Source organism: Nicotiana tomentosiformis, chromosome 12 (assembly GCF_000390325.3).
Source record: "Nicotiana tomentosiformis chromosome 12, ASM39032v3, whole genome shotgun sequence".
NCBI classification, from domain to species: domain Eukaryota; kingdom Viridiplantae; phylum Streptophyta; class Magnoliopsida; order Solanales; family Solanaceae; genus Nicotiana; species Nicotiana tomentosiformis.
The window spans coordinates 95,801,626-95,816,738 of record NC_090823.1 but is presented as its reverse complement, the minus strand read 5'-3'; the positions used below and the strand labels follow the sequence as shown (position 1 = coordinate 95,816,738).

General features: G+C 37.1%; 1 protein-coding gene across 4 annotated transcripts; it reads left to right on the top strand.

Moving 5' to 3' along the window:
• The first annotated feature begins 443 nt into the window (after positions 1 to 443).
• Positions 444 to 10,274, top strand: LOC104092635 (uncharacterized). 4 transcript variants are annotated; one of them, XR_685477.4, is made up of 11 exons: positions 447 to 731; positions 814 to 865; positions 2,084 to 2,135; positions 2,274 to 2,359; positions 2,997 to 4,074; positions 5,027 to 5,258; positions 6,129 to 6,264; positions 6,623 to 6,717; positions 6,814 to 6,937; positions 9,098 to 9,833; positions 9,876 to 10,274. XR_685477.4 is itself a non-coding variant. In XM_070191472.1 (10 exons), exons 1-10 carry the CDS (start codon positions 637 to 639, stop codon positions 9,161 to 9,163), a joined length of 2,016 nt encoding a protein of 671 aa, XP_070047573.1. In that variant the 5' UTR covers positions 447 to 636; the 3' UTR covers positions 9,164 to 10,274. The 4 variants fall into 4 exon arrangements, 2 of the variants coding, with proteins under 2 accessions (XP_070047573.1, XP_009596577.1); XM_070191472.1 differs by having other exon boundaries at positions 9,098 to 10,274; XR_011412548.1 differs by lacking the exons at positions 9,098 to 9,833; positions 9,876 to 10,274 and having other exon boundaries at positions 444 to 731; positions 6,588 to 6,717; positions 6,814 to 6,868.
• Positions 10,275 to 15,113: the final 4,839 nt, after the last annotated feature.

Here is a 15,113-nt window from a genome sequence, read left to right as displayed (position 1 = left end):
GAACTTTTTTTTGGATGTAAAAGGAATTGAATCAAAAACTAAGGCTCCCAAATGCAAAAGAGAGTTCAAATTACAAAACAATTTGGCGGCTGCTGGTTTTTATTGTTTCAGTTGTTAGCCCTTCCAATTGGTTTTGGGCTATTAATTGTATGGTTTATTTTGTGGCTATTTATTTGTCATTAATTTTTACCGGATGACTATAAGTGATAATAGCTCAAATTTTTTCTAAGTTTGTTTGTGTAATTCTTTTTGTTGGTTAAACGTGAAGTTATTTTTAAGATCAATTGGGTTTCTTTGAAAATTTTGGAAAATTATTTAGCAAAAATTTCAATTGACTAGCCAAACACATATTCAACGTTCAAAAAGAAAAAGAATTTCAATTTTTATTTTCGAAAAATCCTTTTTGTCCAAATGGGTCAAGTTGTTTTCCTGCAAATTCAACGTTTGGCCTTGAAGATAGTCTTACGTTGAAGCTTTCCCTGAAAAAGAGCAGCGTTTCAACTCAAAAAAGACCCGAACCCGTTGATCTTCTTTCGGTCATTAACGGTGGCAAAGTAATACTATAAGCTTTCCTCAGTATCTTTCAATTGACTAAACTGACTTGCACAGTAAGTAGAGATTTTTTGTCAGAAACAAATGGAAAGCGTCACGCTTAAAGAAGAAGAGGCAGAAGAAGGTTTAGCAATTGCAGCTCTCGGCGCTCTCTTCAAACTTACCGAAGTTTATCTTTCGTGAGCACTCTTTTCCCCCTCTTTTTTATTTTGAGTTTCTATAATTAGCTGTTAGGGCAAGTGATTTGTTTGATTTTTACAGAGATTATTCGTCATGGCAAATGCAAGAAGCGCAGATTTGTCTGGAATCTGCGGTAAGTTTTTTTAATTTTTCTACTGGCTATGTGAATAAAGAAAAGTAAAATCCCGCGTTAATATCGAAACAAATATTGAGAAGTACCGAACTATCTCTCTTTAGGCGCACGATAGTTTGCCCTTTCTAACATGCGCGCCGAGGAGGAACACCAATGAAGCTCCCATACCAAATCGGAGAAACGAGCTTAATACTCCACCACGTGTTGCTAATATAGCTGAAGGAAGGCCGTATTAAGCTAGATTCTAACAATGCAAAGACAAATCTCGAAATTAGGGTTGTTGAAAACCAGCTTATGCAGCCAGTAAGTGCCCAGAGGAATGAAACTTATAATGGAACTTACACGTGGGCAAATTTAGTTCAGGGAAACCGATTAGCATCGAGAGGAATGAAGTTGCATTATGTAGCCCCTACAATTCGGAATGGCGAGTAAATTGTCGAATTATCACAAAGTGAAGTGGAGAAGGAGGCTGAGAAATGGAAGCAAGCAGTTATCCTTGATGTGGTTGGGGATACACCAACTGTTCGTTCACTGAAGCGATTCATTGCCACACAATGGAATTTCATCTTGAAGCCAAAGGTGTTATATTACGATGATGGCTACTTTTCTATCCGGTTTAATAGCATGGAAGATAGGGATGCAGTGCTGTATTTTGGGCCTCACACTATAAGCAACAAGCCAGTTATTACTAAAGTTTGGTCCCCCGAATTCAACTTCAATGATGAGATACTGAAAACTTATTCCACTATGGGTAAAGCTTCCTAATCTATCCTTGAACTGTTGGAGTGTGGATTCATTGAATAGGATATGCAGCGGGCTGAGAATTCCATTATATGCAGATGATTGTACCTCTAAAATTGATCGTATTTCCTATGCTTGTATATTGGTGGAAATGGATGTTACTGAATCATTACCTGAGACTATAAAAATCTGACAAGGGTTGTGGGTTCGAGTCACCAAAGGAGCAATAGCTCCAACAAATGGGGAATCAAAGGGGAGGGAAATCATTAAAAAAAAAGGACTATAAAAATCCAAGAAGGTGTTTTGAACAAGAGGTGGTGTATGTTTGGAAGCCTGAGTATGATGGTACATGCCTGCAGATAGAGCATTTCTGCCAGGCAAATAAGTAACCAAAGCAGGACTAAACATTTCGTTACAGATTATGCATCTCAGTATACCCTTTATGTATTTATTTATTGCTTTTTGATTTTTGTGCAGAAACCAGTTCAGAATTCCGTTTTCTACAAAAATAATTCATCTCCATTAGATGGTAAGTGTTTTTTTGGGTTCCCTCGTTTCATTAGTTAATTGCCTGATTACTTGTTACATTTGATTTTTTGGTTATTAAGGATTTTCAAGTGATATTGGAAAATTAAGAGTAGACAGTTGTTCTGTTTTATCTTGGCAGAGTTTGGGTCTTTACCGGAAGACTTGGAGCTTATCAGACAAATGAATGAAATGGGACTCCCCATGACATTCCACACTAACAAGGAGGTATCATACTCCTTTTCTATTTTAACTTGTTTGATTTTCACATGTTTGCTTTATATATAAGCTCCAGGTAGTAGACCTCTACATCATTTCCATAATTCCTGTAAACAATTCTGTCGCACTAGACAATACTTATTTTTTAATAATTGATGCTTTCATCAGAAAAAAAACCTTTACTCATATCCAGTCTCTGCATAATATCTGTTTCTTTGTCTTCTGATAAACATAGGATAGTTAAAGATTCTATATTTGAGTAGCATTCCAGTTTTTTCTGATAGTGAAACTGCTTTACGATGATATTGTTTAATGGAGAAATGAGAGTCTACTCTTTTTATAGGTTTCAATCTGCAGTGAAAATAATGCATGAATCAGGTTCTTAGATGATAACTAGGTTAAGAATTCAAGCACTATTTGTTAAGGATATTCACTCATGGTATGGTGAGTGAAATCATTGTTTCATTTCATGTTTCTGTTTAGGTATTCATTAAATAATTGAATAATATGTTTTAACGGTTTAATTAAGTCCTAGATTCCTGTAGAAATTTGATCTTCTAGATTATGTTGGCATCTTGTACTCGTTCAAGGGGTATAACTTCTTCCCTGTATGTCTTTTTGTATGTCTCTCCATCTCTTCTTCCAGAAGAGAAATCGAGCAGTTCTGGGAAAAATAAAGAATGGAAAGAAGATGAGTCTTTGGTCCTGTGAGAATACTCAGGATGAAGTGCTAAATTCAATACAAGAGCAGAAGGAAGAATGTGAGTCTAATGGTACTCTGCAAGGCAACTCAAACAAGGTTTCTTCCTCCATGTCAATTCTTGGACAATGTGAATTCTCATCCTGCTATACCGAGGATGGTTTAGTCAGTTGTCTTAATGGTGGAGAAGAAAGTTTGAACAAATTGAGCGCTGGTTGTGCTCACATGTCCCTTGAATGCGCTGTTTGCAATCGGCAATCGGATCTAAGTCTGGATAATGCAAAGGATACTGTCTCTACGTGTGAAAAAGTTCAATTGGAAAAAGATGTAGTAGTAATGGTTGGCTCAAGTTTGGAATGCGGTAATAAAGCAGAAAGCTGTCCAATCGATAGCAGTGTTGATAGTGGATGGATCAGTGGAGAGGGATTAAATGGTCATTGTGAGAGAAATCCTTTAAATGGGGAGCAGATGGAGTATGGCTGTATTGGAAATCCTTTAAATGGAGAGCAAGTAGAATCTATTGCTATGCAAATGACTGAGCATCACACAGAAGATGGGCAATTCTGCAGTGATGTTGGTGAAGAGATACATAATTGTAATACAACTAGTAACAATTGTGAAGAGACGATTAATGATTGGAGGTTGTATTGGGACAATGATTACCAAAGAAACTACTTTTATAATGTGATGACCATGCAATGTACATGGGATCCACCTCCAGGAATGGACGACCTAGTATTTACTAATTTTACTACCAAGCAACCAGAGATAGCACTTGAAACGGTGGAGTTGGAGGATGCAGATTTAAAAGAATCTAATAATCTGCAAACTTCTGCAAGTATACAGTCTGACCTTGACATTGCAGACAGATTTAGAGATGATGAGGTATTGTTGGACAGACAACTCAATGACTCAGAGGCGACAGGGCAATTTGCTGACAATTTTTGTAGTTTAAGCTCTACCAAACAGAAAAAGAGAGTTAGGAAGACAAAATTCAAAGGGAAGTTATCAATAGAAAGTCAAGGTTTGTGACCTTGAACTATGCTTAAATCTTTCCTTGCATTTATATGCTTTAATGTTTATCACATTAACTGTGTTGGTTCTCTGCATGATGAGTGGGTAATTGAATACTCCATCCGTTTCAAAAAGAATGAACCTTTTACTATTTGGGGAGTCAAAGAAGCTTTTGTTTGACCATGTTTTTAGCAAATGATTTTTAAATATTTTGAATTGTTAACTATTGTGACTTATAGTACTTTTTATGAAGTTTCTAAATATATAAATTTTATTTCAAAAAACTTAAAGAATCTATGTCCTAATTTACACAAAAAATTAGTCAATTTGACCCTCGTACTCCAAAAAGGTTCAAACAAATTGAAACGGAGGGAGTATAAATTATTGGTAAGCGTGGTTTGTTAGTTATGTGCCATGGCCCATGGGTCATGGTGAACAGTAATCCTGTTTGCGATACACTGTGCCTGAGTGCAGTTGAGAACCTTCTAAAAGCCACTGGGACTTTATCTATGGTTTTCTCTGATTTAAGTGTTTCTTTCCAACAGTGTTCTCAACTAGAATGCTATGTTTTGCCAGGTTCAACTCAACGAATGTGAAATTTGATAAGTAGCATATACTTCTCTTCAAAATTTCTGTACCTGAAATTTGCTGCTGACAGTTCAGTAGTTTGTAGCCAGAGTTCAGAATCTCTTTCTTCTATGGCTATGCTTGTAGCTAGAGTTCAAATTACTTTGGTTTGGTAAACTTGAACAAGAGAGTCTTTTGGCATTGCTCACTTTATTGAGTAAACTACTTCGGCATTGGATACTGCGGCTCACCTCCGTCTCTGTTTCTACGAATATTTTCGTCTCTAACCTCCTTATATGTGTCAAAGCTATTAGTGGCGCTAGCTATGTATGAAGGTCCAGTTACCTTGCTTAATGTATATTCTTTTCTTTTCTTTTTCTCTTCCTGGTCCATAGAGCTGCAATTCTGCGATATTAATGAAGAACTATCTCCCAGTTTGAGCAAATATTGGTGCCAAAGGTATCTACTATTTAACAAATATGATGAAGGAATACAGATGGACGAAGAAGGATGGTTCTCAGTTACGCCGGAGGCCATAGCCAAGCATCATGCACTTCGCTGTGGTTCTGGTACTATAGTCGATCTCTTTACTGGAGTTGGTGGAAATTCAATTCAGTTTGCTAAGAGGTTCGTACGGCTGCATTGCACTTTCTGCTTTTGGTATCTGTTGTATTAGGTTCCTTAGGTTCTTGTGAATGTAACTATTAGATATCAATCCCATTGCAATTGCAACTCTCAAAGATTATTGGGCCTCATATTGGAGCTTATGCTTCGAGTTTTCCTACTGTTACTTTAAAGGATAACGTTATTTCTGGTAGATTTTCTTCCTTTGTTACTTGTATACTATCTTTTAAGACTTTTTAATGAAGGAGGAAATTGCATTAATAAGACATCAAGAAGATGCAGATTTACAAAAGATGACAAAAGAAGACACTAAGTTAGCTCCTTTACAATGTCTAAGCTAAGATCAGGAAGCTAACAAAGTCCAAAAAATTATCCACACTATTAACAGGAGTGTGAAATATCCAACTAATTAAGCTAACTAAACAAATAGCTTTTAAAGAGTTTGTTGGAGTTGAGATTCCGTGAAAACATCTGCCATTCCTTTCATTCCATAAACACCAAAAAATTGCTGCTGGGATCATTGTCCATATCCTCTTGATGGCTTTGTCAATCTTTGAAAAATCCAGCTGATAAATGCATCTTTATTTGTTTGTAAAAATTCAGTTTTATCAATTGGACATTTCCATGTCGAAGTAACTGAATCCTTTTTGGTCTATATCTATATAAAATGTTTTTATTTATCAGTAAACAATATTTATCTATAGAAAGTATTTATGCAGCGAAGAAAAATATATCTATGGAAAGTATTTATGCAGCACTTTGCTTAATCCTTTGCTTATCTATTCTAGCATGACTAAGAATGTGAATGCTTTCTTTCACTGACAACACACTTAAATACAAGCAATTCTTAATTTTGTGGATACCTATTTTCAGGAGTAAACATGTCATTGCAATCGATATTGATCCAAAGAAAATTGACTTTGCTCAGTATAATGCTGCCATTTATGGAGTCTGTGACCAAATAGACTTCATTAGAGGCGACTCTCTTGTTTTGGCTCCAAAGTTGAAGGTAACAAGTTTTTCTGTTCTCCATTACTCTTCTTACTGATGCTTGGGTGGGTCCTTGAAAGAGAAGTGTGAGAAAATTCTTTGCTTAGCCTTTGAAATTCGAGTGGTCTGTCACTTCATGCTACTATTTTCTTCCTGTGACATAATTCAGCTCTGGCGTTTTTTTTCTTCTCGAATCCGTGCTGTTAGATTTAGTTTGTACATTTTTTTGTGTGTTGTAGTGTAATTCAGCTTTGATGGCTCTCTTGTTATTTTCTATGTTTGATTGTCAAATCTTGTTCTAAGTGTTTGTCTTATTTCTCTCTTCTTTTCTCCTCTACCTAGTTTCAAGATTTACAACGGTCTTTGCTTTACTTCAGGCAGATGTAGTCTTCATGTCACCACCTTGGGGGGGACCAGACTATTTGAAGGAAAGAACATTTGACATGAAAACCATGCTTAGGCCGCATGATGGGTATGCCATTTAGATATGCCTTGAGACTTTGCATCCTCAGTTATCTATCTTAAGCGGTACTTCTGAAATTATGCATCTTTTGTGTATTATTATCAGGAATTTTCTCTTCAGCATTGGCAGGGGAATTGCCTCCAAAGTTGTTATGTTCCTTCCAAGAAATGTTGATATCAATCAGTTGGCAGAATTTTCACTATCCGTAAATCCACCGTGGTTATTAGAGGTATTCATCCAGCATTCTCCTGTTTTTTTGCAGATATTCTTAATGAGGGTCATGCACTAATGGTGTTATCTTTCTCTGCAATCACCTTCCATTAAAACACACACACACACACAGACTCCCCCCCCCCCCCCCCCTTTTTTTTTTTCTTTTTTGAGCAACCTAGTGATAGACTTTGTTTACACTAAATAAGCTTTCCAATTTATTGCTATGTTACGTGGATAAGTTTATGGGGTTTATGTGTGTGTGTGTGTGTATAAGTAACTGGAACTGGTATGCCTAGCTTTTGCTAATTCGATTCTTTTCTGTAGGAAGTACCCTCACTCATGTCAATGTAAGGGTGGCAAGTGGGCCGGGCCGGTCCCAAATTAAACGGGCCAAACGGTCCCGAGCTAAGTGGTCTTTTTGTAGGGACCGTTTGGTCCCGGGCTAAACGGTCCCGGCCCGCGGGCTAAATGGGCTAAGTGGGCCCAATGGATTTTTTTTAAAAAATTAAATAGAAATTAGAGACAAAAAGGATGTTAAAAATAATATCTAAGGCAATGCCTTGCAAATTTTATTATAGAATTGTGACCTAAATTTTTAAATATTTTTTAATTCAAATTTAAAGTCTAACGACAAAAATATTGTAAAGAGATATTCAAAGCAATGCCTTGTAATTTTATTATAGCATTAAAAAACATGGCAATATCTTTCTTAGTCTTCATCACCCCTATGGAATGAGCACAACAAGGTGCTAATACCACCATTGAGAAGAAAAAGAAACAAGGTGCTAATACCACCATTGAGAAGAAAAAGAAACTAATCAAGATGTGCCAAAATACAAGTTACATAATAATTTTTGTTCATACAAGTTATATGGTATATCTTACAAACTTCATAAATCCATCAAGGTCCGGAGGAATTTCCATCGGTGGTGGCGGAAAAGTAGTTGGTGTATCATCATCCGGTTGAGTCTCATCAAAATCTATTTCTTCGTCATCATTTTCATCAATAGTTGGATTAGAATAAAGAGCATTCATTAATTCATGGTCTAATTATTCACCAGCTCTAATATTATGGCAAAATTGACTTTCGGTAAATTGTAATAAACTATTACCGCTATCAAGAATAGCAAGTGTAGGACGGATATGGGGTTTGGTTCGGGGAGCCCGAGGCAATGGAGGAGGAACAGATTGAGCACTAGATTCGTCAGTTTTGGATTTTCTCATATTTTTACCAAAAGGTTTTTTTAAGGAAGCCATCTTAATTAATAAAGTAATAGAAAATAAGTAAAACAAACAAAACTATAATATTAAAACTTAAGAGTTGGAACGAGTTTACCGAATTGACGAACAACTTGTTGAAAATTGATTATCGTTGAAGACTTCAATTCACCAACTTTACAATTTTTTCACAAATTATAACAATAAAGTAAGCAATACTAGCAATTATAGAAGAAAATTAGAGAGAGATTGTGATAGATTGATGATTTTGTAAGGAAAAAATGAAAGAATGAGGGGGTATTTATAGTTGAAAATAGGGAAAAAGTGTAATTATAGAAAGTTTTGGGTTAAAACAAAGTTGGGGGGGGTTAAATGGCTATTTTATAAATAGCCAACGGCTATTTTTGACAGCCCAACGGCTATTTTTTAAATTTAATTTAATTTTTTTATAAGTTGACCGTTGGGACCGTTTGGCCCGCTAAGGGATCGGTCCGGTTCCGGTTCCTGACAGGTTAAATGGTCCCGGTCCCGTCGGGCCCAAAGCATAGGACCGGCCCACGAGACCGGCCCAGGCCCACTAAAACCGGTCCTGGCCCGTTTGGCCAGCGGTCTCGGGCCTGGACCGGCTCACTTGCCAGCCTTATGTCAATGTTTACAGATTTATTGTGTTCCACTTTTCTCTATCTAGAAATGTTTCCATTCAAAAATTTGTGGTAAAGTTGTGAAGAGAATGGACTTCACTGATTGACTAACCACTAATTTCTTTGTTTGGTTTACTTGAAATAAGTGATTCACTGTATCAGCTGTACTTATCCTCCCTAGTATTCCTTTCTCCTTCTGTTTTTTTCTTCTGTCAGCGGCTGGGGGGACGTATGGGAGTTCTTTGTAGTTTGGTTTCTTAATTGACTTAGTTTATTGACACGCTATATTTTAATTCTGGGAATGCATGTGACCTTAGGTGGAGAAGAATTACTTAAATGGCAAGTTGAAAGCTGTTACAGCATACTTTTGTAAACCCTCCTGAAAGCTGTGGTCGGATGAATCTGATAATCTCTTTTGCCAAGTGGAATGATGAATATCTTCTTAAACGGCAAGTTGAAGGCTGCTACAACATACTTCTGTGAACCCTCCTTATAAGCTGTGGTCGAATGAATCTTGTAATTTCTTTTGCCAAGTGGAATGGATACCTTTCTCCGGAGCACATGGGGTTTGTCTTTGCTGTGGCTTTCATCTTCTGTATAGTGATGTATGTAACAAATATGCTCATATATACTTTGTACGGTTATATGAAGTTGAACTGGCAGCGATTGTTGTCACGGGCAGCCGTTTCCATTGACATTGGTATTAGCAGGAAGGGTTAGTAGAGCTCTACTAGTTGGTAGCAGTGCAATGGAATTCTGGGAAGTGAAAAATTTTCGTTGTCAGTGACGGAATGGTGCATGAGTTTTATCCGTCTAGTTCTGCAATGTACATGCGCAAGGATCTCCTGTCTCATGGTTATAATGTGTGGCAATTCCATCGGATGCAAGTGTGTGACTTAGCGATCTATGAAGTTTGTGAAAATCATAGGAGAGCAGGGTTAATACCAACAGAGACAAAAGCATGGGTGATTTCTTCTCATCCTCCTAAGGCTTAGTGGGTAGAGTTAGTACTTGGGCTAATAGGAGTTAGTAGGTAGCAGTGTAATTGTCGAGGTGCGGACAAGCTGATCATGAGGTCGCAGTGTAATTGTCGAGGTGCGGACAAGGTGATCATGAAACCATCGTCATTGGAAAAACAAATTGCGGCGATTCCATCCGCCATATTGCTGCTTACTGCAGCTGGCCGCTGTTGCTTCTGCTGCTAATTGCGAAAGTGCTGGAAATTGACTGGCAAAATAGACTTGGAAGGTAGAAAAAGGATTCAACTTCGTGCCTTGGTGTCTGACTCTCCGCTTTTTGATGTGATAATTGGAAGAAATGGTGGTGAGATGCCATTTGGATTGGACTAATATAGAAATTATTATACTTAACATTCATCTTGTAGTTTTACTACCAGTATATGTGACCGGTAATATGGTTTGGTTATTTGGCCTAATTGTATAGTTTGTATTTTGCTTCGGTGATTAGTAAAGCATGTCTTATATCCTTGCATAACCGTGACAGGTAGAACCCCTCGGCTTAGCATTATTACAGATTTAGGGTAGAGGTTGTTTAAACGTTTCTTTCCTTTTGTTTGGATGTGATACTTAGCATTCACTAAAAATTTTGGATTCCCTGTTACTTCACCTTTTTTCATCTCTTTTGAAAGTATAAAATGGATGTTAAAATACATTTTGGATATTAAAGGATAGACATTTTGGAGCAAATCTGCAATTGATAGTTTCAAATACGGCCAGTTTTTGAACAATTCTTTAAATGCATATATTGTAAAGTGTTATAAATATATTATATTATGGATGTTCATTTAGTACTCTGTTGTAAATAAGCCTGAAGAAGCTTATCCATATGAGACTGCGCCGTAAATATGTTTATCTATTTAGTACTTTATTGGAAATAAGCCTCCTGAAGAAGCTTATCCTTTCGGTATTCCGGTATGGATAAATATTACCCATGGTAGAAGATTATCTATATCTGGTACAACAACTTAGAGTAGCAGTTTACACAGCAGCTTGCAGTAGCAGCTTACACAACAACTTCCTTTCTTCTATAAATAGAGGAGAATTCAGTTTATTATGTACATAAGTTTGAAGTTTGAATAATATATCAGTTTCTCTCTATACTTGTCTTTACTTTACTGTCTTTATTTTATAACACGTTATCAGCACGAGACTCTGCCATCTCGAGAAAATACTTTGAAAGTATTAGAGGTACGAACTTTCTTTTTCTAAATAATGTCAAATCTTTCTAAACTTGAGTTTGTAGCCCTGGATATATCGGGCAAAAGCTACATGTCTTGGGTGCTTGATGCCGAAATTCATCTTGATGCGATGGGTCTGGCAGACACCATCAAAGATAAAAATCAGGCATCAAACCAAGACCGTGCCAAATCAATGATATTCCTACGCCATCACCTTGATGAGGGCCTGAAAATGGAATATCTTACTGTTAAAGATCCAGTCATACTGTGGAATAATTTGAAAGATAGATATGACCACCTGAAGATGGTCGTTCTTCCACAGGCACGTTATGATTGGACTCATCTAAGGCTACAAGATTTTAAATCTATCAGTGAGTATAATTCTGCTATGTTCAGAATTATTTCCCAATTGAAACTATGTGGTGACAATATTACTGATCATGATATGTTGGAGAAAACTTTCACCACTTTTCATGCCTCGAATATGCTCCTGCAGCAGCAATATCGAGAGATGGGATTCAAAAAGTATTCTGAACTTATCTCACATCTTCTTGTAGCCGAGCAACATAATGAGCTATTAATGAAAAACCATGAAAGTCGACCTACTGGTTCTTGTCCATTCCCTGAAGTGAATGAGACGAACTTCCACCAAGCTAAGCGTGGAAGAGGACGTGGCCCCAGTCGTGGTCATGGCCGTGGTCGGGGAGGAAACTCTAATCGTGGTAATAACAATGCACCAAAGAACCCTCCTCACCACCAGCAGTGGAAAAGGAAGGAACAAAAGCATGAAGCGGTGCAAGCAGCAAAGCCAGAAAATGCATGCTATAGATGTGGAGGAAAATGGCACTGGTCACGTACATGTCGTACGCCAAAGCACCTGGTTGAGCTGTATCAAGCCTCCCTGAAGAAGACAGAGAAAAATGCTGAAGCAAATTTTATTTCTGAAGATAATTTAGACTTCATGCATTTGGATGTAGCTGATTATTTTGCACTCCCAGAAGGAGAAACAAGTCATGTGATCGGTAGTGAATCTGTAGAAATGTAAATATTTTAATTTTTGTTGTTTGTAGTAGATAGTATGGTTATGTAATTGTTGTACATAAATAAAAGTTATGCTTTGAAAATAATGTTTACTATCATATTTATTTTGTTTATGTCATTTTGAAGAATATGGATAATCCTCAAATTATGTTTGGATCAAAGACCAATCATGAAGATATTTGTGTAATTGATAGTGGAACAACTCATGCCATATTCAAAGATCAGAAATACTTTTCTTATTTGCATAAGGAAAAAGCAAATGTTTCCACAATTTCTGGTAATATAAGTTTGATTGAAGGCTCCGGAAGAGCTACTGTATTTCTGTCTAAGGGAACAAAACTTATTATCGACAATGCATTGTTCTCCTCCAAGTCCCGAAGAAACTTGTTGAGTTTTATAGATATCCGCCGAAATGGGTATCATGTTGAGACAATAGATGAAATGAACGTGGAATATCTTTGTATTACAAAGAATATTTCTGGCCAGAAATGCATTGTAGAAAAGTTACCAACTTTATCTTCTGGCTTATACTATTCAAAGATTAGTACAGTTGAAGCACACTCTATCGTAAACCAGAAGTTTACTGATTCAAATACTTTTGTGCTTTGGCATGGCCGTTTGGGCCATCCTGGATCAATAATGATGAGACGAATTACTGAAAATTCGAGTGGGCATCCATTAAAGAACCTGAAGATTCTTACAAATGATGAATTTTCTTGTGATGCTTGTTATCAAGGCAAAATGATCACTAGACCATCACCAATGAAGGTTGGCATTGAGTCCCCTGCCTTTTTAGAACGTATACATGGGGATATATGTGGACCTATTCACCCACCAAGTGGGCTGTTTAGATATTTTATGGTCCTAATAGATGCATCTTCAAGATGGTCTCATGTGTGCCTACTATCATCTCGCAACCTGGCGTTTGCAAAGTTATTAGCCCAAATAATTCGATTAAGGGCACAATTCCCAGATTATCCTATAAAGGCTATTCGCCTTGATAATGCTGGAGAATTCTCATCTCAAGCTTTTGATAATTACTGCCTATCAGTTGGAATAAAAGTTGAACATCCTGTAGCTTATGTTCATACTCAAAACAGCCTTGCAGAGTCATTTATTAAACGGATGCAATTGATAGTAAGACCACTACTTATGAAAATAAAATTACCCACTACTGTTTGGGGCCATGCTATCTTGCACGCAACATCACTTATCCGTCTCAGACCAACACATTATAATAAATATTCTCCGTCACAATTAGTTTTTGGTCATAAATCAAATATTGCCCATCTACGAATTTTTGGATGTGCTGTATATGTGCCAGTAGTACCACCACATCGCAGTAAGATGGGCCCCCAAAGAAGATTAGGAATATATATTGGGTTTGAATCACCCTCTATTATTCGCTATCTTGAACCATTGACGGGAGATTTATTTACTGCTCGATTTGCAGATTGTCGATTTGATGAAATAAATTTTCCACAATTAGGGGGGAGAGAAAAAGGAAATCAAAAGAGAAATTGTGTGGAAAGTTTCATCATTATCTCACTTTGATCCACGTACCCCTATATGTAATCAGGAGGTCCAGAAGATCATCCATTTACAGAATATAGCAAATCAAATGCCAGACGCATTTACTGATTTGAAAAGGATAACTAAGTCGCATATCCCTGCAGAGAATGTGCCTATCCGAATTGATGTCCCAGCAGGACCATCTACTAGCATGAGAGCTAGTGAACCTAAAGCACGCCTGAAGCGTGGTAGACCTTTGGGTTCTAAGGATCGAAATCCTAGAAAAAGAAAATCGACAAATGATCAAAATGATATTATGAAGGGATCTCCTGAAGAGACCCAAGATCTGATTAGTTCTGAGATTCCTGAAGAAATCAATGAACCCGAGACTCAAGTGAGTGAGGAACTTTTAATAAGTTCTACTGGTGATGGGATTAATTTAAATCGATCTGAAATAGTGGTGGATAATATTTTTGCATATAATGTTGCACTTAACATTATGCAAGATAGTGAGAATCTTGAACCCCGATCTGTCGAAGAATGTCGACAAAGATCTGATTGGCCAAAATGGCAAGAGTCAATTCAATCGGAATTGAAGTCACTTGCTAAAGAGAGGTCTTTGGACCAGTAGTCCAAACACCTGCTGGTATAAAGCCAGTTGGTCATAAATGAGTTTTTGTGCGAAAAAGGAATGATAAAAATGAAGTTGAAAGATACAAGGCTCGCCTTGTTGCACAAGGATTCTCACAACGACCTGGAGTCGATTATGAAGAAACATATTCACCAGTTATGGATGCCATAACATTTCGATATCTCATCAGTTTAGCCTTACGTGAAAGGCTTGAAATACATCTAATGGATGTGGTTACAGCTTATCTGTACGGGTCACTTGATAAAGAAATTTATATGAAAATCCCTGAAAGATTTAAAATGCCTGAAGCATATTCAAAATCTCGGAAAAGGTACTCAATCAGATTACAAAGATCTTTGTACGGTTTAAAGCAATCTGGGCGCATGTGGTATAATCGCCTCAGTGAATATTTGCTGAAAGAGGGTTACATAAATGATGTTATTTGTCCATGTATTTTTATAAAGAAAATGGCTTCAGAATTTGTTATACTTGCTGTTTATGTTGATGACATAAATCTTGTTGGAACTTCAGAAGAGCTCCAAAAGGCAATTGAATATCTTAAGAAAGAATTTGAGATGAAAGATCTTGGAAAGACAAAACTTTGTCTTGGTCTGCAAATTGAACATTTAGCAGACGAGATCTTTATCCATCAATCTGCCTATACATAAAGGGTCTTAAAACGCTTTTACATGGACAAAGCGCACCCATTGAGTACATCAATGGTTGTTCGATCACTTGAAGTGAATAAAGATTTGTTCCGACCTCCAGAAGAGGATAAGGAACTCCTTGGTCCCGAAGTACCCTATCTCAGTGCAATTGGTGCACTAATGTATCTTGCTAATGCTACAAGGCCTGACATAGCATTTTCTGTTAATTTACTAGCAAGATATAGTTCTTCTCCTACACGGAGACATTGGAACGGGATTAAGCATATATTGCGATATTTAAAGGG

Coding starts and splice junctions, on each gene's coding strand:
- LOC104092635 (XM_070191472.1), top strand. CDS start 637: ATGGAAAGCGTCACGCTTAAAGAAGAAGAGGCAGAAGAAGGTTTAGCA. Junction 5,259..6,128: donor TCAATTCAGTTTGCTAAGAG/GTTCGTACGGCT, acceptor ACCTATTTTCAG/GAGTAAACATGTCATTGCAA. Junction 6,718..6,813: donor ATGCTTAGGCCGCATGATGG/GTATGCCATTTA, acceptor TATTATTATCAG/GAATTTTCTCTTCAGCATTG.